The 23,453-nt window shown below is 38.0% G+C and overlaps 1 protein-coding gene across 1 annotated transcript in view; it reads right to left on the bottom strand.

Moving 5' to 3' along the window:
- Positions 1–23,453, bottom strand: part of LOC145984921 (propionyl-CoA carboxylase alpha chain, mitochondrial-like) — an 88,765-nt gene that overhangs the window by 53,106 nt on the left and 12,206 nt on the right. The window contains exons 4-6 of the mRNA XM_083118319.1: positions 11,072–11,183; positions 7,358–7,493; positions 1,241–1,343 (exon numbers count right to left, since the gene is read on the bottom strand). Of these exons, the coding sequence (XP_082974445.1) occupies positions 1,241–1,343; positions 7,358–7,493; positions 11,072–11,183 (351 nt within the window). The remainder of the gene's footprint in view (positions 1–1,240; positions 1,344–7,357; positions 7,494–11,071; positions 11,184–23,453) is intronic.

The following is a 23,453-nucleotide window of genomic DNA, read 5'->3' as shown; positions in this document are numbered from 1 at the left end:
CTATATTGAAGTTATGGAACCTTATATTATGAGTTAGCAGCTATGACCAATACAAAGGAGAGTCAAAATGATTTGTTTCCTATTTAGTACATTTCTGTATTTACAGTTGCACAAGTTTGCTGCATTTTAGCACAGACCTATTGCTCATCTACATATATTTTCAACTTTGAGTTAGTGCCTGTATACCTCAAGTAGAATAAGCCTTTGGGGTTCACGTGCAGTTACTTATGCGCCACTGCGAAGGCCTTTCCACCCATCTACCTGCAAACTGAGGCCATTGTCCAACTTTCTCCTCCATTAGTAAACTTGCTGGTGTGGTAAGCATGCACAGAGATATTGAATTTTCATTTGCCAAGAAATTTCTGTAAGTTTTAGACTGATAGAGGGCAAGAAACCACTCCTCTTCACTGGTGCAGGTGTGTATAGGAGGTGTCATCTTTAAAATAACAAAAATTGGATTTTGAAGCTCACTTGATCAGTGGTGCAGTCTTGAGGTCATTTTGAAGTAACAGTTGATACCTGATGTAAATTTGAGCGGTTTACATTTATTGGACTTTTAAGGTTTTCATTTGACTCTCCTTGAATTTGAATTTGAATTAAAATTTTCTGAGGCTATTTTGCACCCGTCACACTATACGGGGTCCAGTCCCTTATCATAACAAAAATAAAAGCGTGTCTGAAAATTAAAATTTCCTTACCTTGGTTAAAAGCTGAGGCTAAAAAGGGTGCTCAGCACAAATAAGGACAAAACACAGGACGACACACAATTATACTGGGGGCCAGTCACCAGAGCCTCGTTCGTTTGCAGTCCAGGGTGCACCATGTGGAAGTGAGGTTGACTATTGGGTGCACTACGTGGAAGGAGCACCCCTTACACCCCTCATTTGACTCTTGTAATATTTATGAACAAGATAAGATCTGATCTATCATAAAGGAAAGGAATCATTTCTCAAAAGTCACGTGGCTGTTTGCATGAACTTCATCTTACAGTGGATGGAAAATAACAACTACCTTGCTCTAATCTTAATTTCTATTCCACATTAACTTTGAAACATGCAAACTATGTTTAAAAAAAAAGTAAAAAAAAAAGGAACCATTAGATGCATAGACTACTGAATGGTTCTATCACAGAACAAATAGTAAGTAAAATGATATGTATTTTTAAAAATTACTTACAGTTCACAAAATAAATCAACTGTATGTAAAACACAAAATGTATGTCCTATGCTTACAATTATACCTGAATTTCTATATGTCGTGGGTTTTCCAAATATTTCTCCACCAGCATTCTATCATCCCCAAAACTTGAGGCAGCTTCCTGAGTGGACAACTTAAATCCTTCCCTTAAAAAAAAAAAAAAAAAAAAAAAAGTATCTTTTAGAAAGAGACAAATGCTAGACATACCAAAGATTGAAAAAGTTTACGTATACTAAGTACATACCAGTGGTCGGAAGGAGCATGCTACTGTAGCTAGCTACAAAATTCGTAGCTGTAGCGGCACTACATTTTTAAAATTTTAGTTGTTGCTGTAGCTGTAGCGAAAGCTACAAAATTCTTGTAGTTGTAGCAAAAATTTTGCTACAGCTACATTTCTTCCCGGTGTTTTGAGGTAATTTTAGTATGCACATGACAACAGTGTCAAAAGATTGTCAATAGTGACGCTTACGAAAGAGTATGCTTGCTTGTGCAGGATATTCATAATGAACAAGGCTAATGTAAGATAATGGCAATGTGGATAATCCAGGTGATAGTATCCTGATATCCAAGATTATTAGAATCTCATTAATTCTGATATCCAGTGGCAGTATGTGGAAAATCTAAATGTCAGATAATCAGATAAATTATACCAAGATATCTAGATATTCAAAATTAAAATATCCAGCATACAGATTTCCAGTCTTCCAACGAGCATTTCCATTACGAAACAAATAGGCAATGTGTTTTAAATCCAATCATTTTACGGATAATGATAGAGAAATGAGATGTGCAACGTATTTCGGCAAAAATTAAATATTTGTTTTGGTTCTTGGGAAACTGAAATTCAGACCATGCATCACTGAAATAGAAATGTCTTATGATTGGCCTGACATTACCAGAGATGAAGTGAGCAAATCTTTCAGCTTGATGAGCAGTGTAAGCCATGGACATCCCCCTTCCCAGACAAATATTCGTCGTTGCGCCTCTGTCCTCTGTTACCAGTCTGGATAGCTTCCTTTCAGACTACTGCAGCTGATATAGAACCCTTCTTGTTAGGTTTCAGTCTGATTCACCAATGGTGCCTTTCCTTTATGAACATTTGCTCAAGCTCAGGTTTATAAAGAAGTCCATTCTGCTTGAAGCTGTAAGTTCTGAAGATGGTGTGAAACTAAATCCCATGGGAATGCAAGGAGATTATAATTAGAAGTGCAAGAACGAGCAATCAATTTCTATTAGATCCATTACATCACCAATTAATTTCTCTTAATGGCAGATATCTAAACAATTTGGATATCTGGATATCAGTTATAATTATGTGAATATTCAGAAATTCTGGATATCCATCATCCTCAAGAAAGTTCTTTTCCTAGAAGAAGTCAGTGAGAAACAAAATTTCATTGATAATTTTTTTGTTTCAAAACAATGCCTTCATATTTGTCTACAATTATTCTCAAGAAAAATATTTTGACATGCAAACATAAATACTTTTACCTAATTATATTTATGCATAGTTGCAGCATTCCTTATTATTTAGAAAGTACAATTTATTTTGAACATCAATATGGTTGTTTATTTTCTTGTGCAAAGTAGTGCAAAAGTAGAGAGTAGTGAACAAGAGTAGCTTAGCAACCTACTTTTTGGTAAATGTACATAGCTGCAGCAAAGCTACTTTTTTGGATGAGTAGTGGTAGCTGTTGCGAAGTTACTTTTAAAATGTAGCATTTTGATCACTTGTGTATACATACATATAACCTTTGTCAGGTTGCTTGACCATTTTTAAAAAAGTTTATTTTTTGTGTGGTGTAAGCCTCATATGTTGACAGTTCAAAACCACTGTTATTTTATTTTTACTATCGCTGATTAGAAGATGGCGGGCATATTTTTATCATGGCGTGCGTCATTTTCTTCATTCGTAAGCATCAGCGGCAACTTTTTTATCTCAGCTCTGGTACGTACCAATAATAAAATAATAATAATGTTAATAAAAATAATGTTACTAATAATGTTGTTATAATTATTATTGTTGTTGTTATTGATTTTCGTTATTTTACATCGCTTCTTGTGCCACTTTTGGCTAATTAGCAAAGATGGGGATGTGTGATGGTATGATGAAAATGATGAATGTATACTCGCAAACATCCATGCCCAAGCTGGGATTTAAACCCAGGACCAACATTATTATTACTATTAGTAGTGGTAATATTAAATACGTTATCATCCTCGTAAATTACGCAAAAAGGGGGTAGAAGTTTGTGCTAAAGCATTTGTATTCGAACAAACAATTTCAATTATTTTTTTAACACGTTCAATTTTATATTAATAACGGAAAACAAGCACATAAACTATTTTTGAAAGACAGAAAATGCTTGATATATGCATTCCAAATACAATTATTTTTTACATTAACATAATTTTCATGCACGATATATGTTTCACATATATGCAACGTAGAGTGATGTGGACACTAAATTGTGTATGTATTCAAGCTGTTCACGGCAGTATAAACACATTTAAATAAATAAATTAATAATTATTATACAGGGTGTCATTTTAATGGTGCCCACGGACCACAGATTCGTATAGAGGACATAAAAACAAACAACTTTTCTCAGTAACATTTTTCTCGTTGGTGTGTCGATTCGACGCTACAGTCTTTCAAAAAAGGCCATTTTGCCGCCTGGATGCTGGCAACCCAACACAACATTTGATCGTATCTGTGACGTCATTTCCTACGGCGAAACAGCACAGGGAAGGGTTGCAAGGAACACACAAATTTTGGGAAAAATACAAACTACCAACCACATTATTAGCTGTAAAACGAATCTAGAAACGCGTCCAGTAGACCGAACATCATAGCCTACCAGCCAAAAGATCAGTAGTCATCTCAGGGGAAGGGGGAAGTGAACCAACGATATGAGAAATGGTAAAAACGTACCTATTCAAAATTATGTATCAATATCGCATTTTGTCTCAGCCTACATGTCAAATATCAACAACAATAAATTTTATTGAACTTACAGCTTACATGTGGCTGTTTATGCCCAGCTACATGTCAAATATTTGAAAATCTCGTTGCAAGGTTGATATCTACAGGTTTATGTCCAGATGCCTAGTGGTACTTTTGTGCTGATAACGGAAGTATCCGAGATTTACATTGTTACATTGCAGCTTAAACGCGTACAACCACAGTAACAATCTAATTATGAATCAGTAGCGAATATACTGACCTGTTCACAGTTGCAAACTATTACATGTGTATCCGGTGCATAGATAAACACAGTCGTCGGAGAGCTTGTATTACTACTACTTATATCCCTGTATTTTCAACCATTTTTGTCACTTGTCTCATAATGCCCTGAATATACATTATATTATGTGTTGCTTACGTTTGGAATTTTGAGTGCCTTCATGGCGTGGTGCTATGCACAGGGGAGCACTTTCCTTTTTTTTTTTACTTTCGTTTCTATTTTGTCATCTGTTCAATTTGTCACAGACAACTAGTATCAGAAGGACGAAGTGGATAGACTAAATTGTAGATGCAGACTTGGTAACTAGTTTTGCAATTATTTGACATGTACGCTGAGACAAAATTCGGTATGACCACTTCCACATGAATTCTATTTTCTTTCTACCATTTTTCGTATCGTTTGTTTACTGCCTGTTAGGTTAGAGAACGTGTTTTCTCGTTTTGTTTCACGGTACATAATGTGGCTGATTGTAGCTATGTCATTTTTCACCGAATGTGTGTCTTTCTGGCAACCCTGGAACGCATCGTTTCACAACGGGATATGACGTCACAAATGCAATCAAATGTTGTGTGTGGTTGCCAGCATGCAGATGGCAAAACGGGCTTTTTTGAAAGACTGTAGCGCCGAAACGATGAACTAACGAGAAAAATGTTACTGAGAAAAGTTATTTGTTTTGATGTCCTTTATACGTTTCCGTGGTCCGTGGGCGCCATTAAAATGACACCCTGTATACAGCATATATTATTAAAATACATTACACAACCAATTCATCCACCTCACAATAAACCAACAATAAAAATTACATAAATTGTCTCTCAAATGTGCATGCTCCCTTTCCTCAAAAAAATTGTTCATGCATTTAAAACAAAATCAATTAAGACAAGTCTTATTTCTCTGTCTGGTGATTTACAATGCATTACAGCGAACAAAGATAAATTGCGAGCGAAGTGAACAAGAACTTTTTTGGATCCAATTTTTTTGCAGGCTGAAATCAATATAAATTGAATAGGGCACAAATAATTTCACAGAATGCCATGGCATTATATCATTTAAAACTTTTATGCCTTCCTTATGGTGTAGTGGTAACATCGTTGCCTTGTGATCAAGGGGTTCTGGGTTCGATACCACCCGGTGGAGGCACATAGTGGTTAGGAACCCACTTTAAGCTCTAGGCCCAGTCTCAATTAGCCTTTCTGTGCATAAAGTAGACTTAAAAAAACAAAAATCAATGAATAAATTTTACAAGTTCTTATCATTAAGATCGTTCGGTGCCCACGCCCGCCCCCTAGCTACGGTTCTGAACTTGATAAGACTAAGAAATGCAGGAATTGCGAGCAAAGCGAGCAAGTGAATTTTACGAAAAGTATTTTTATTTGCATAAAATTTAAAGTTGTGGGCGGTAATTGCCGCCTGCAGGTACACTTGATCATCAATGTTTGCCCCTCTTGCCCCCGTACAACTCATTTCCAACCAAGGTTGCCCCCCCCCCCCCCCCCCCCCGTGGTTACGCCACTGACAGAGGATTGCTCACTTGTGACTTAATAGTTTCAAAGCTTTCACACCTTGGCTGTTCCTTGGTACCAGAAACTCTGTCAGCATAGGTTTTCAGAAATGGTAAAAGGTACTGTGCTTTTTCCACCACACTTCCATTGTCTAATAACCGAATTGAATAAAACTTTTTTCGGAAAAAAAAATTGATCCTGTAATTCTTGTGAAATCTGCTCTACGAGCTGGAACATTTTTAAATAAATTGTACACTGCTCTTAAGAATACCACTACGTTCCAACCAGAACTCTGAAAAGATGCTTTGAAAGCACCATGAAGAACATGAAGTCCGCAGCTTCCTATTTCCAGCAATGTTGTACTTTCTGGCTCATTAATAGCCATGTTTTCCTTGAAAAAGGTGAGAAATTTCCAGTTAACTGCTGGTCCATCAATGGATATTTGTAATATGGTATTCAAATTGATACATTTTACACCTTCTTGAAATGCCAGTAGCAAGTCACTAGCTTTGGTATGGCCCAGAAACAAAAATACATTTTTTTCCAGAAAACTAGTAAATTTCCTTGACTTTTCCAGAAAAATAAAATTCCCCGACTTTTCCAGGTTTTCCAAACTGGTAGACACCCTGAAGACACCCCTGGTACCTCTAGGGGGTGGGGGTGGGAAGGGGACATAAAATAGCATTCTGTCATGTTCATTCTCGTGTCATATCCTGCAAGTTATGCTTCCCGCAACACAGTACGGCAAAGTTGGTTGCCTACACAGAAGGTGCGATATTGCTATCCTGGAGCAATTTCAACCAAACTTGGTACACATATCACTTACAATCTGGCAAGAAATACTGTGGGGTAAGACACCCCTGCCACCCCTAGGGGTGGGGGTGGGAAGGGGTGACATGTAAAAATAATCAAAAACTACAGATATTAGTGTGGAATCCACAGTTTTCGGGGTCGCTAGGATGAATAGTGACACTGCCAATGCCATTCAACTCCAAGACAGCTCTGGCACCCCTAGGGGTGGGCGTGGAAAGGGGGTGACATGTAAAAATAATTTAAAACGACTGATATTAGTGTGGAATCCATAGTTTTCGGGGTCGCTAAGATGAATAGTTACACTCCCAATGCAGTTCAACGCCAAGGGGAAGACCAAGATGTCGGTGGAAAGAGATAGTCGATAGTGTTAGGAGAAGAGGACAAGGTTGAAACACCGTGGAAAGAGAGGAGTGGTGGAAGACCAGGAAAAATTGTGACTTCTATGCCGACCCAGCCAGAGGCAGGAAACGGCGAAGGATGAGGATGATGACATAAAAAAATGCAGTAACAACATGCTAAATTTGTATATTCAATTACAATCGATTTGTAGAAATCTGTAAAATAGGCAATTTTATCAATAATATATTTTGCACACACCTGGCATCTTCATCATTCCATGCAATTCTCATGCCTTTGCCACCTCCACCAGCAGAAGCCTTGATCATCACTGGGTATCCAATTTCCCTTGATATCTGAACGCAGTGATCAGCATCCTTTATTATTCCATCAAACCCTGAAATATATAAAGCATTAAGAGTCTGCAATATAGAAAATGGTGACGAAAGCACTTGATTGAATTGCAGTCAAACACAAACTTAAAAAATATATAACAAACCATTTTGTTAATGCAGTGAGAATCAACACCATGAAAACAGACCAGTTTTGTATCAGTGGAGAGATTATTGAATAAGTGAATAGATTTAGGTACCTGGGTAGTGTGGGTACCAAGAGGGTGGGGGGGTTTGAACAGAATGTTTTGTAGTGCATTCAAAAGAGAAATTGTGCTTTGTTCAGCTTTATACTGTGTGGAAAAACTGTGAAATATTTATGAAGTACAAATTTCATATATTTTTGAAGTAATGTTAAGTTCGTGCTGTGTCAAAAACATGGAAAATAACAAAAAATGATCACCTGACAACTAGATATTTTCATTAACTGCCGCTTGACTAAGATTTTTAACATATATTGGCCAGAGGTGATTGAAAAAAAAAAACTTTGGAGGGGGAGAGGGAGGAAGGGAGAGAGCTCAGATGAAGTAAACAGAGTAGTCATAAAGAGGACCAAGTGGTGTTTTGTTGATGCCCTATGTTCCATATGGGTCAACAGCAATTAACTCAAATAAGTCCTTTTGTTAATTTTAGTAACAATTTAATATGAAAAGCTAGTTTTAGAAACGTATTATACAAAAATGTAATCTGTAAATGGTTTCTAGTCATAACATAAGCATGTAATTCTATTTTGCAAAGACCCTTTCAAACATTATCAAAGTTAACTGAACTTGTAGCTTCATTGCAATATTTTTAACTGTCTTGTGTAGTTAACTTTAAATTCTTAAAGGTTTGCATTCACCACAGCTTGCAAATATTAAACAAAGCATAAGTCTATGCTTATGTGTGGCTTACAAGAAACGTTGTAAAATCCTTCCTCAGAGGTATCCACAAGTCACATTAAGGATAAAGAATGGAATAAGAAGTGGTTAAAAAGGATAAAGAAAACCTTGGAATTTAAGAAAATGTACTTTCATTGTTGATATTGGCTGTTTTCCATCAAAAGCACTATCTACCGTGCAGCACAGGGCCTGCTTTACTTTGAGGAAGGATATGGCAATGAGTTCAAAATGTCGGAGTTAGGAAGGACCTGTAAAGCACATGTTAGGTAGATACTTATACCTTGTTTATTATTTGCAAACTGTGGTTATATAAACTTTAGGAATTAACGTTATCTACAAAGGACAGTTAAAAATATTGCAATGAAGTAACTAGTTCAGCTTTGGAAAAATGTTGGAATATAAGGGAGCTTTTACACCAGTGGCAAGCAATGCAACCACAAAGGAATAGGTTCTTTCACATTGTCTGTACAAGAGCACATTCATGACTAGGGAGCGGAAGTTGACCTAAAAATATAGGTATATGACCTATAGAATGTCCTAAAAAATGGGAAAAAATGACCATTAAATTTGTTGGTTTCAGATTAAAAATTGAAATGAAAAGGAAATTAGACAAAATGCAATCTTGCTTTTAAAAAAGGTGCCAAACGATACCACATGCATGTCAATTAAAATATGCAACGAGGATTTCCAATAGAATCAACTGAATCATTTTAAAACAATTTAATGAAAAAGTCGTATACACTGAATGAATTGGTGTAAAATGCATTAATTTCCCGCATTTTTGCCTGGTGATGTAGAGTGGTGTGTTTCTGTGGCACTATAACGAAAAAGAAATTATCACGATCCACGTAAGACAACTTTTGTTTAGAAATTTAACAAATTGTATAAAAAATAGGGAAACTAAAATCAGGGACGCATCCGGGAAAGGGTTCATAGACACCTCACCCCCCCCCCCCCCAAAAAAGTGCATCGCAAAAGTAATTTTTAACATCAGAAATTGTTTGAAATATCCGAGTTTACGAGCATTTCTTTTGCTTGTAAACTGCAATCCTGCGAAATATATATACGCCTATGTTCAACTTGGTGAAAAGACTCAACAAATTTACCAAAATGAAAGAAGTGACCAAATATCACGAAACTATACACTGAAAAATTGCGAAAAATTACTGAACAATGCCAAAAATCTGGGAAAATGACCTAAAACCTGAAAATTGGCAAAATATGTAAAAATGCACTAAAATTATTTTTTTTGGTTCTAGATGAAGTGTAATATTGTGTAAATTTAATGGGCATCGTGTCCGAGATGTCAGAAAAAAGATGACATTTCATCAACTTCCGCTCCACTTCCGCTCCCTATTCATGACTAATAGACTCAAGGCAACATGGTGCATGCTATTGAGAAAACAGCACAGTCCAAGTGACAAGTAACATGCTAAGGTTGCCATATCTGTCCTGTACAAAACGTTTGCATGTATTTCTGATTGTTTCCAAGTGACAAGTGGTGCTTGTCGAACATCACTTTAGTCTGAAAGATCCCTGAGGACTAGAAACTACATATAACTGAGAATTGTTGATAATGTGAGGTGGACATTTGAGAACACTGATAATAATTAATTTTGGAGAATATTTAATCACCACAGTGAGGCAAGCTAAAAAAGGTAAAGTTCCCCATGCACATTGCACCCATGTCATGAAGGTACATATTATAGTGCAGGAGGCCTTAGAAAGAGCATTTCGCAGACGTCGCTCACACACTATTGCCGATACTCTCATGTCGTCTGCTCCTCAGCCGAACAAACAGGCCGAGGTAGCAAGAGGGAGAGGTCACTCACCCTTCCAGAAGGGTGCAGCCAGCTAGCTGTGGCAACCGGGCTCGCTCATTCGCGGACCTGATTGGTTCTCGCAGACACACCCCCATATTGTCGTCTGCTGCAAGCCCGCGAAACGATCTTTATAAGGCCTCCTGCACTATAGTGTGATGAGCAAGTAAGGCCTCACACATTCTCGATCTAGGCCATTTGTGGAGGTGATGTGGTCAGCAGCATGCTCTGGCCACCTTTAGCCTCCAGGTAGTCATTTATTTGAGGCTGGGTAAAGCCCTGGGCAACTCTATGCAGGGATAAGGCCTGAAAAATTTCAGCATTAGATCACCCACCCCAGGAATCAAACCTGGGTGTCTTGAGTGACAGTCAGATGCCTTTCTGACTAGACCACTGTGATTCCACAGTGCGGTAAGTACAAGTCATTAATTTCCATTGTGGCAACAAACATTAGACAGGAAGTTTAGAAGTTTGCAGATGTGTTACTTAGCACAACTTTTTTACCACATACACAGACAATGAATGCAAGCATCTATTCTAAACAACTTAGTTGTTGTCCATATATAAAGTTTCTTCCCCAACAGTGAGATTGGCGACTCTAGAACCACATTACCTGTAATCAAGCAGTACATGCCTGAGCAAGCTGCCTAAAGTGAAATTTACTGTGGTTCAAAACTTTACATCACAAAATGAGTGCATTCTTTAGCATAGCAACCAAACTGTTATTTCACATGCAAGCAAATTCTACATACGAATACCACCACCATGCAGGATCCTATTATGAAACACGAAAACAAGAGAAGTGCAGTGCAGTGAAACCAGCCCAACCCTGTGTTACAAACAGGATTGTTGAGAGTCACAATGTGGAGAAGAATGAGTTACCTGGTATGGTATTCACATTAGCTGCCATTGCTAATCGTTTTGATTCTAGTTTGTCTCCCATTCCTGTAATGGCCTTTGCTGAAGGGCCAATGAATGCAACACCTTGATCTTCCTGCATTGCAATGGAAAAATCACAATATTTGAAGTAGTTTTATGAAATACAATATTAGAGTGGATTATATGCAAATGAAACCTAAGGTATCATGCCTTATATCCATACATTCAAACTTTTGATAACATGTGCAAACATAAATACATATCTCTAGTGAGAGCTTTGTTAAATATTTTTTTAAGTTTTCTAGTAATAGACAAAGAAGAGATTTCTTCACTATATTGACCAAGTGAGCTCTGGGATGTTTTCCAAGCTTTTGAGACATTAGCTCCTACAAGAACCAACTATCCCTGGCATCAGGCGTATTTCCATCTCTGTCATGGATGATTTTTATCCCCCTATAAGAATATCAGTGTAATATTTGTAACATGACTAATTCCTTTAAATGTAGTGATTCATGTCGCAATTATCATTTCATGCTTTCAAACAGGGTGGCCACTGAAAGACCATGATAAAATTCAAGTACAATTCCCAGTTTTCAAAAATTCAAGGGTACAAGCAGATGTTTTCTCTATTTCAACCTTATGTATTACCGCCTCTTACCACCCACACACATACAAACATATATTATTAATAATAATATAAAGGGTGTGTGTGAGTCCAATGTGTTCAAAAATTATAATTCAATTCAATTAAATGGTATATACATTAAAACCTCTATAATCCGGACTAATGGGGGGAAAAGTGCATTAAAAATCCGTTTATAGCAACAAAACACGTTTATTATTGTGTATGTAAAGGGCATAGGCCTAAATACACTGTACAGTACGGTACAAAGTCTGCGGGAAACAGAATTTCATCAGTGGTTGACTGCCTCTTCTTTGGGAAGTTCTCTTGTTGACTTCTAGCCACATTTAAGACCTTGTACAGAAGGTCGTTTCACGTCCATGGTAACAAAGTTAGAACCCACCTCACCTTAAGAAAAACCGTGATGCCACCAGTGGTGGTGCTCTACGTGATAACAGTCTTGCAGCAATGGCCCTGCAGCGGAATTTACATTGGAGAAGACTGCGTTAAAGAACACATTGGTTCAAACGATCCCATTCCTCCTGACAAGCTTTCCAAAGACCCTCAATTGTGCGGGGCCGTCTGCTTCCCCAGGCTCGTTTCAACAACGGAAACCCACAAAAATCCATGGGAGAGGCTTCGGGGGATTTCACAGGGATGTCTGTAAAGGGGATTGCATGAATGCCCATTTCACGTGCCATCCGATCCATGTATGCCTGCGTGGGCTTTGCCGTATGACTGGATGCCTTGTCCTGGTGGATGACAAAGTTAGATGTGTCGCTGCCATAGAGAGAAGGAATATCATGTCTGTAAAGTGGCTCCAAAATATTCGTCTGGTAATAGGCTGCATTTATTTTAGCGTTTTTGTCTACTCTGTGCAGTGGAAGTTTGTCGTTATAGCAGTAACCACCAACAAACATGAACCCATGTGGAAAACTTTCAGCACATTCACGTACCCACAAAGATCGACCTCTTGCATCACGTGGATGATAGTACATGGCCCTTTTTTTTATCACATCCTGACAGATACACCCATGCTTCATCCAGGGACACCAGATACTTCCAGGGGTCCCCAGCTAGATGGCGTTCGTAGAGCTTCCGACTGTTGGTCTTCCTCTCCTGGACATGTGAGGCACACAGCTTCTGAACTTGACTATTGTACTTCCGCACAAGTTGTAAATCTTGGGCTATGATGTGATTTATAGTTGCACTGCCTGTGCAATCGCTCTTTGAGTTGCAGGGTTTTCACGTCGCACCAAGGATCTCACTTTCCGCACAACATCGGGGGAATGCTTGGGTTTCCGATATGTCCAAGGTCCACCTTCACTGGTTCCATCAACAGGTACGGTGCAAGCTTTATGGCGATTCAACACTGCGTTGATGCCCTTCTTTGACACATGGAAGGTTTTCACCGGGCACTGTTTAATTATCTGGCTATAACTATAACCAACGTCGGAAAGGGCACAGATGTACCCCTCCCAAAAGACTGGAATTTTCGGTGCCACATAAACACTCACTCACACACCAACCGTCTTCTTTGCAAGTCAACACACAGTACTCTCGTACTACCGGCTCTGGCTGCTCTGTGCTGTGCCTACATACTGCTCCCTGGAGATCGAAATCGTTACAATCGACATGAAACAACCTTCTGTATTCTCACTCATATTTACACTCAAGGGTACAAGCAGATTTATTCTGTTTATTTTCTTTTTTCATTTTGTCTGTCCGGATTAAGCGAAGTCCAGCTTATTGGAGTCCAGATTAACGAGGTTTTACTGTATGTGTACAATATTTAATTTAACCCCTTCCCTGTGTTCGGCGTAATATTACGCCCACGGTCACTATAGTTTATTCTGTGTTGGGCGTAATATTACGCCTGCAAACATCTCTGACTGAAGTAACCTTTGTTGAACGGAATAATATGTTTTTTGTTGGTAAAACATATGTTTTGCTATTGAAGAAACAACGACCTTTTACTTAGTCACGATTTTCAGTGCCGACAAAGAAGAAGAAGAAAAAGAAAAAGTAGTAGTTCAGAGGAAAGTAAACTGTTTTTGTGTTATGCTGACAAAGTGCAAATGTGAGTTCATTTGTGTGCGGCGTTTAGTCAGTTGCTTTAAATACATTTTTTTGGTGTTGCGTTATTTGAACTGTTGGTGGTTTATTTTTGGTTTTTTAGTTTGTGAGTTTCTAATAGTATTGTCAAACAGGATTGCGAAACATTTTTTCCCTCATCCCTATTGAAGATTTTGCAATGAAACTTGGCGGACGCATTACGTATAGACCATAGTATTTCTTAAGGTAGATTATAATCGGGTACCTATATCCAGGGCCAGTCCAGAGGACCTCAAAGTTACCAAAAGGGATTTTTCAGAGGGAAATTTCCCAAATTACCCCAGATTAGTATCTAATAGTATTGTCGAACAGGATTGCGAAACATTTTTTCCCTCATCCCTATTGAAGATATTGCAATGAAAGTTGGTGGACGCATTACGTATAGACCATAATATTTTTCAAGGTAGATTATAATCGGGTACCTATATCCAGGGTCGGTCCAGAGGGCCCCAAAGTTACCAAAAGCGATTTTTCAGAGGGTAATTTCCCGAAATATCCCCAATTTCCCTTTCCTCATACTTGATGTACACATGTGCGTGGTACCATTTGAAAGCCTGTTCTATTCTGAAGAGAAAGACGTATGAACCATGATACTGGGATGAATTGTGCTGAAGCAGTAGTTACTTAAAAATATTACTACGCAAACTCAGAAAAAAAAATATACAGAACGGGAAACAATTTTGTCAGAAAATTTCACAGGGAAGGGATTAAGTTGCGGAGTTCGCATTTGCCATTTCACGTACTCAGACTCAAAATACATTCACAAACACAAGTCACAAATGTTACGGGTTACATAAATTTATGAAATACTTAATTGTATATATATGATACATCTATAAGAATTTCAAACTCAAATTTACCTAATCAACTTTAAAATATCTTATCTGGTGATAATCTTCCGTCTGTCAGACAGATTCTTCTGCAAAGGACACTAACAAAGTAAACAGACAGATAATTTTGTTATATTTTCCACTCAGCTTTCATTTCCTTCCTCGATAAAAATAAAAGTTAAACTGTGAAAAACTTTAATCAGGGCATTTATAAATACAGTCGAACTCTCAATATAACAATCTTTCCCAGTTCCCGGGAAAAGTGTAGTTATTTCGAAAGGGTCGTTTTTGGAATTTGCACCAATTTTCACCTTAAACGGAGGTCAAACGGAAACAAAGATGCCTAGGAGACAGTAACACCATTTATCCTGGTAGTTATACAACCTGTTATGCACATGATGCTTGTTGAGAGAAGGAAAATAGAACATGAAAACGATTTCACAAAAAAGGATTTAAAATAATGTTACTTTCTTTCAGTTGTGCACAGTCGTGCTCTTCCTTGAAATTCTTACAATTCTAGTTCATGAAAAACCCGTTTGCACTGAGACCTATGGAAAGGAAAATAATATCTCGCTTATTGCAAGCAAAACTCGAAGAATCTTGACACCAGTCACACTGGCGCCAGCAAAATTCGGAAGATAATTGGGCAAAATGAATGTTGGAATTTATACGGGTCTACTGGAGCATTGTCTGTTACAAGTAGGGGTGTGCGGGATCCCGAAAAGTCGGGAGCGGGATCGGGAAAAAAAATTCCGATTGGTCATTTTAAAAAGTTGTTAATTCTCGAAGTTTTTTGCATTGCAAGTGTCTGAAACTAATCAGAAATTGTTTGTTTTTATTCCAGAAATGCAAAAACAATCACATTAAGTTAAAAATGACGTGTAGAATTTGAGATTTTCAGAGCTTCGGGAAATTTCGAACACTTTCCTTCCCGAAAATTTCCCAGACTTTGTTGGGAAATGGCAAAATTTTTCCCATCCCGATCCAGTCCCGACCAAAAAAATTCTGTCCTGCACACCCCTAGTTACAAGATTAACTGGTAAGATAAGATCTCTCAGGAGAAACAACACAACCTTTCTAGGCACCAGACAAAAAAAAAGGCGGGGCTGTAAATTTCGTTCTGGTTTGGCTGTGTAAAATACATCACAAAAAAAAAAGGTCACATTTTCTTTGCTTCAACAAACTTCATAGTCACCCCCCTCCCCTATTCAAGGGAGCAGTCCAAACTCCTTCCTCGACTTGCATTGTAATCCAGCGTGAATAAGGAAACATGCAACTTGCGATCTGTTTTCACCCAATGCGTATTCTAGTACACGTCATTAAACAGCGTCCCAGTCGATAATCATTCAGGTTTGGAATTGGATTTCACTTTAAACTGTATATTTAGTCCCGATTAGCCCATCAGCATAAAATGAACTCAAAACAAGCTTTATGAAACCTGCGCATTTTTAGATATCAAAATGGGAGATAGTTATTTACTCTCATGTTAATTGATGGATTTAGGAGTATTCTCGATGTCAAACATCCGCTCCTCCAAATGTTTTCCCCTTGAATAATGTTTCTTTAAATCCTCAGCTTCCATTCCTACATTGAGCACTTTTTTTTTTCTCCCACATGAATGGTTCTGAAGAAAAGTGGCTATTATATTGTGCGCTTTGAGTGTTGAGGAAGTTTATTCTTGTCAGATGCATAATAAAATTGACAGTTTTGCTAATTAGAAGGTGCAGAACATGAGGTTGTTTTAACTCTTGTTTTTCTTTCTGGAGATCGAATTTAGTTATTTTCAAATCAAAACAGCTTTGCGAGATTCAAAAAAATGACTTTTTGCTTCCCGCTGAGTCACTGCTGTTATTGGCAAGTGACAGCTTTGCAGACGCTAGACAAAACACTGGTGCCAGAACGCAACTGTCGAAGACGAAACTTTTATCAGTAATGTGAAGAAGAAATAAATTACCCTTGCTTTACGTTTTACTATGCAACAGACAATAATACAGGCAATATTTTCTATGCAGTAAATAGCATTAAAAGAAAAAATAGCACCTGAATTCTGCAATAATCACATTGCCATGCACACCAGTGGCGGAGATTGAGCTGGGATGGGGCGATTTTTTTTTTTTACTTGTCCTATGGTTTTTGTTCGTTTTCAAGAGTGTTTCCAGAACAGGTTGCCTGCTCCATTTTAGATGCCAAAGGAAAGGAAGAGGGGTCCACTTCTACCCTCGCCTGAAATCACCCCATGTGCACATACGAGCAAGAAAATAACAAGTCAAGGTCTATTAAAAATAACATCCAAGAACATTCGATCTTCTCTTCTCGCGTATCCAAGAGCAAGCGAAATCAGAATAGCAAAACAAGCCTAGCATGTTGGGTAGCGGCCCTCGGGTGAGGGGTAACATTGGCATGCTTGGGGGAGCAGAGGGTCGAGGTCAAGTGTTATTGGATATCACTCAAGCTTGGTGTGGTGGTGTCTATGTTTAGATCAGACCCACTTGCGAACGGTAGAGAGTGAAGGGAATAACTGGGAATAAAACGAGTGCAAAAAACCTATTTTTCGGCCAATTTCCTTCAATTTTTCAACATTTTTCCGAATTTTTCACGGTTCCTGGAAAAAGGGTCATAGAATCGAGAGTTGACTGTATGCACAAATTCAATGGGATTTGAATTAATAAAAGTTACAATTTTTCACATCTATGGAGAGAAATTCACACAGAATTCACGCATCATTCCCGGTGAGTAGCCACCCTGTCAAAGATCATAGGTGCAATTTCTGACAATACATTGACCACTTAGAATCAAGAAATACTAAGCTATAGTTTAGCAATTTTCTCTTGGAACCCCATTTTAACATTTTCCTGTAGAATACAATCTAGATGGTCCTAATAGAGCAATAATTTTTCTTATAAGATCTTTCCCCTTGGTCCCCTGAAGAACATAAATTGAGGTTCCATGAGGTTTTGACTCCATTCGAAAGTGGAGTTCATTAACTGTGTACAGCAGTTCACATGTAAATATGGGCATGCATATTTCATTTTTGGTGAAAACCTGAAATGTGAAATAACACACTGTAATGTTAATTTTTCATGTTTTTGAAAGGTGTGAGGTTCATTTTGCCACCATGTTTTGTCACGAAATGATGCAAAATAAACTGCCAAATGAGAAATAAACTCAAAAACGAAATTTTGAGGGTTTATTTACTGACACGACACCTTCTAAAGTCTGAATTATCCTGTGAGTTATGCAAATCACAGAAAATTGATTAATCCTGCTGATCATTTTTGAGAAGCAAAAATGAACTTCACACAGGAATAAACTTAATACTCTGATAACTATATAAAATGTGCTATTAGAAGTGAAATATTAAGTTTGTGTAATAAGTATAGTGATTATATAAAACTAAGGTTTCTATTCAACATTTTAACACTGAAAGGCCATTTTATGCCCAGTTTTTGTACCAAAATCTTGATTTTTTATTCACCATAAATATGTGGTTCAACATGTAAATTAATTTGACTCCAATATTAGTTCTAAAAAAAAGCTAAACTGGCTCAAGCTTTGATACTTTAATTCAAAACGGAGCATAGTACACGGGCATTTTTCACATGGTTCGATTTCTATCTATGTCCATTAACAAATACTTCAGAGGCTTTGTGATACTAATGCCCGTTTTCTGAAAGATGATTACCATTTCCTTCTACATAAGCCTGTGTGTGTTTCCTAGCAGACACTTGTTTACTGTCGTCTGGGACATGGGATTGCTGCTACTCATACATCGTGCAATGTGACATGTGAAGGGGTATTACATAACTAAATGCTCTTGTTGTTAGGTTAGGAAGTCAGGTTTAGGGCTCTTAGCATTAAAATAACATTATTAAATGCTTCCAACACCTGATCGTGTAATACCGTATTTACTCATGTATAATGTGCACTTTTTTCCAAAATTTTTGCTCCCAAAAACTGTAGTGCATATTATGCATGTAATATTTCAGACAGCCAACATGAAACCGTACAGGGTCATTCCATGATTTTGGTACACTTGAATTGATTTTTCATGTTTACGGAACCCTATCATGTTATATATCATTGTAAAGCTTAAATCCTGCAGATTCTAAATATGGCAACAGTATTCCATTCAAGTTAACGACACTAATGTGAAATGCGATTGAAATAAGTTCATCACCAAATGAAGGAACATTCTGATTTCTATGGTGCTTTGGATGAAAGAAAAGATAGGAAAAAGAAAATAATAATTAAAATGTATTACTGGACAAATAATAATATACTGCGTGAGGCACCTAAAAGTACCACCTGAATTAGCGAAGAAACCAGAAACAGTAGCGATGTGAGGTTTGCGGGAAACAATAATATCAAATGGGGCTCGTAAATCGCAGGTATGGGGTGGGTTGAAAAATATCGACAAATGGGGCATCTGGAGCAAAGTCATATTTTTTTTAAATGGAACGATATACAATAACATGCATAATATAAAAGAGCACACACAGAGAAACACAACGCCGTTGGTCTCATGCATCTACTGCACATAGGACCGAAGATATGGCCATGTGAAAATATGTACACAAACTAACAAGTGGCCCACTTGACCGTCAGTACCACGGCATGTACAAGTATTAGATGTCGGAAGCCATTGGACAAGATGAAGACAGAACGTGTTAAAGGAAAAAAAAATACAGTAGACATTGTCAGCACCATGTATTTGACAGTGTTACAGCATAATGAAAATGACCATGACAGTATGTCGAAGAACCACTGCGTAAGAAGCGAAAACCTGTCAAAGTGTGTGTTCAAAGTGGTGGCCGTCAGCTGCGATACAGGCAACGAGGTGCCCACGCAAAGATTGTTGCACAGAATGTAGCATCTCGTAGGGAATGTCCCTACAGGCCGCAGTAATGCGGTGTTGCATATCCTCTGGAGTTGTTGGCACATCCCGGTAGACAATGTCCTTCAGCTTTCCCCACAGAAAAAAGTCTAACGGTGTCAAATCTGGGGAACGAGCCGGCCATTTGACAGGCCCTCCACGTCCAATCCAACGATTTGGAAATGTATTTTCCACACATGCTGTAGCGTGTCTTGCACTGTGAGCTGGGCACCCGTCATGTTGGTACCACATTTCCCTCCTTGTCTGAAGTGGTATGTCCTCCAATAGTACAGGCAATTCATGTTGTAAAAACTGTATGTATCGGTCAGCATTCAGTGTCCCTTGTATAAAAAAAGGGCCAATGAGATGTTCACCCACTATACCACACCACACGTTCACACTCCATGGGCGCTGGCGTTCCACTTGCCGAAGCCAATGTGGATTTGTCACCGACCAATAGTGCATGTTCCTTAGAATGACATTTCCATGATTGGTAAAAGTTGCCTCGTCAGTGAAGAGGATACGTGACAAATCGGGTGTGTCGTGTCGTAACATCCATGTGCAAAACCGAACACGGTCCACAAAATCATTCCCGTGAAGTTCCTGATGGAGGGAGATATGATATGTTGAAACTTGTGTGTGTGCAGAATGCGCAATACACTTCGCTGACTCATCCCAGCATCCCTGGCAATTTCACGGGAGTTAACGTGCGGATTCACAGCAACAGCGGCGAGAACATTTGTTGCACCTGCCTCACCTGTAGTTGGCTTGTTCCGCACACGTGCTCGTGGTGTTACACGTCCGGTGTCTCTTAATTTAATAAATAACTTACCAAACAGACGTCGAGATGGCTGTCGTCTGTCCGGATATCTCTCTGCGTACACACGGTAGGCTTCTGAGGCATTCTTTCGGCATTCCCCATAAATCAGGATCATGTCCGCTTTTTCTATGTTTGTGAACACCATAATCTTCGCTCTTACCACTACGACTGCTTGCTATGAACTAACACGATCTCGTGGACCTGCTATCAAAACTTGCTCTGCGTAAAGGCAGTTCTGTCAGGCACCTGAGAAGTCTTACATGCCGTGGTACTGACGGTCAAGTGGGTCACTTGTTAGTTTATTTACATATTTTCACATGGCCATATCTTCGTTCCTATGTGCAGTAGATGCATGAGACCAACGGTGTTGTGTTTCTCTGCGTGTGCTCTTTTATATTATGCATGTTATTGTATATCGTTCCATTTAAAAAAATATGACTTTGCTCCAGATGCCCCATTTGTCGATATTTTTCGACCCACCCCATAACCTCCGATTTACGAGCCCCATTTGATATTATTGTTTCCCACAAATCTCACATCGCTACTGTTTCTGGTTTCTTCGCTATTTCAGGTGGTACTTTTAGGTGCCTCACGCGGTATATATATGGAGTGTGTAAATTCCTTAATGGAAGAAATCTTGTGCTGCTAACTGCTAGTTTGAAGGTCCTGAATGTGCCTCGTATAAATGTTACATTAGTCACGGAAAAAGTATATATTTTGAAGTTCTTTTAGACAAAGTAAATAAGGAATGAGCAAAACCACGTATAAAAGTTTGAAGGCCATTTTACACGATTTTTCACTTTGTAATGTAATGTTCTGTGATACCAAGAAAAGCCAGGCAACTCTGGCGGAATTCGAGCATGCACTTTCCATCACATGGGATGCATATCAGCAGTATTTGTTGGGTGAGAAATAATAGAGAATAAATTCCCGAGCTCTGCAAATCCAAAACATAATTTTGATCTTGCTTTCTACTTTACAGAATGAATAAGCTCATTAAAGAGTGAAAGCTTTGGGATGCTAAACACAGTGGAGGGAGAGGGGGAAGGTGGCATGGGTTGGAGACTTATTGTTTACACAAGAGGATATTCTCCTCTTGGTCCACATAGCAACAGGTGACTCATTGAATAGGTATTGTCATTCACTCTTCATCAGCATAGCAACAGCTTTATAACCTACAACTAAGAAAGCCATTTCTTGAAACTGGATTGTTCTGTGCATTATATATGAGATATAATTTTTTATATCTTTTACCCATCAAAAACCAGGGTGCGCATTATACATGTACGCGCACTATACACGCGTAAATACGGTATCTGATCTTAAGCATGGAACCCCCTTCGAGCCTTGCATGAAAATCTCCCAGTACTCCAACCATAAATCAAGACGGACTGCTCGCTGGAAAGTGTGGATGCTTGGGTAAGCTACTTTTCAAATTATAATTTCGGGTAAATAATACTTAGTCAAGCCATTTAATTGTGGCAGTTAGTCTCACCAAACTTCCACAATCATTTTCGGTATTCTTAAGCAGTTCCTATAAAACACATTTGGAGCGACTACTGTCATAGACCAAGAAAAGACTAATGCATGTGAAACTTGATAATTCAACAGAACCAATTGCGGTAAAATATATTTACTTATTCACAATTTATTACAAAGTTCGTATATTATTTTAATATCTTCCAGTTATCTGCAGCATCCTCTCAATGTAAAAGAATTAAATTCCTCCACTGGAGATGGCATCACTATGACCTTGACTTCGACAGTGAATGATATTATTGTTAGCCCTCAAGAGCTCAGAAACAATCCACAAATCTTGGTCAACAACCTGAGAATTTTTTTTTCTTAAACATATTTGTTAAAGTCTTCTTGTGCCTAGTGAAATGGAAGAAATATTCTTACCTGAGACAAAATAAAGAGACATAAATATTAACAATCTTTGAAAGTATGTGTTATATGCATATTTTTCTCTTCTCTTATATCTTGCTGCAGATACAAACCATTTTCCAAGAGAGATATTTCATTAATTGTAATTCCAAACCATTGCAAGTACCTGCGCAAAGATACATGCATGAAGTACCCTGTGGTTCATATCGCACTTTAAACTGTAGGTCCAGTCCCAATTAGCCTGTGCATAATGCTGACTTAATAACTCAAACAAATATGCCCCCTAAACACCACAAGGATCCATTTTTAGCCCCCTTATCATGATGTCCAACCTTATTTCTACAAGGACTTCCCCTTCATTAAGAAATTTGAAAGAAACTTTGTGTACATAACAGGGCTGAGGTAATATCAGTAGTATGTGTATCAGAAAGTATTGATGGTATTTAATCACTGATTTCATGTTTTTGGGAATGAAAAATGTGGTGGTATAGTAAATACACAGAAGTAAATTACGAACTCTTTCTGTGCAAGATACTTATAATTTTGTATTCTCAACAACATTGATTGTTGCAATTTTCAAGTCTTGGCATCAATAGGAATTAAAGTGGTATATTATTTCAGCATTGATCGACACCAAGGACACCCTTTCTAGGAATGAAATAAAGATCTCCAACTTACCACTGCAGTTCACCAAGATGGACAGTTCTTGATGAACACTTTTCCCCAAATGAAAATCTGAGGTGCTGAGTAAGCTCTCTTATTTGTTTTCATCAGCTACTTGCATAAAGCAAGAATATCTCTTAACAATACTAGCATAATGTTATTATCTACTTTCAAGCTTATTACTATTTAGTTAACACACTCTGTACACGTAAGGCTTACTCAATAAAACACTACAACTATGAATATCATAGAAACTGAAAGCAGCTTGAAGAAAGGACAAAGAAGTTGAAACTTATAACAAAAATTATACTGGCAATAATCATACAGAAATGAATATAAGATGAAACAGAAGAAATAAGTAGCACGAAAATTTAAAAAACAAAAAATCATTGCATGCAATCAAACTATTAATATTTTCTGAAGGCAATTCAGCATTAGCAACTAACACTATAGTCTATGACTGAACATTCAACTATGTTGCACATGATCTTGTTTTAACTAAAACAAATGTTAAAAAATGCTGCTTTACTAAACTCTGCTAATACTGCAAAGCATCAAGATACAAAATTAACCCT

The sequence above is a fragment of the Lepisma saccharinum genome, chromosome 3, assembly GCF_977018435.1.
Source record: "Lepisma saccharinum chromosome 3, izLepSacc3.1, whole genome shotgun sequence".
NCBI classification, from domain to species: domain Eukaryota; kingdom Metazoa; phylum Arthropoda; class Insecta; order Zygentoma; family Lepismatidae; genus Lepisma; species Lepisma saccharinum.
The sequence above is the reverse complement of the archived record's forward strand: the minus strand, read 5'-3'. Positions and strand labels throughout refer to the sequence as shown.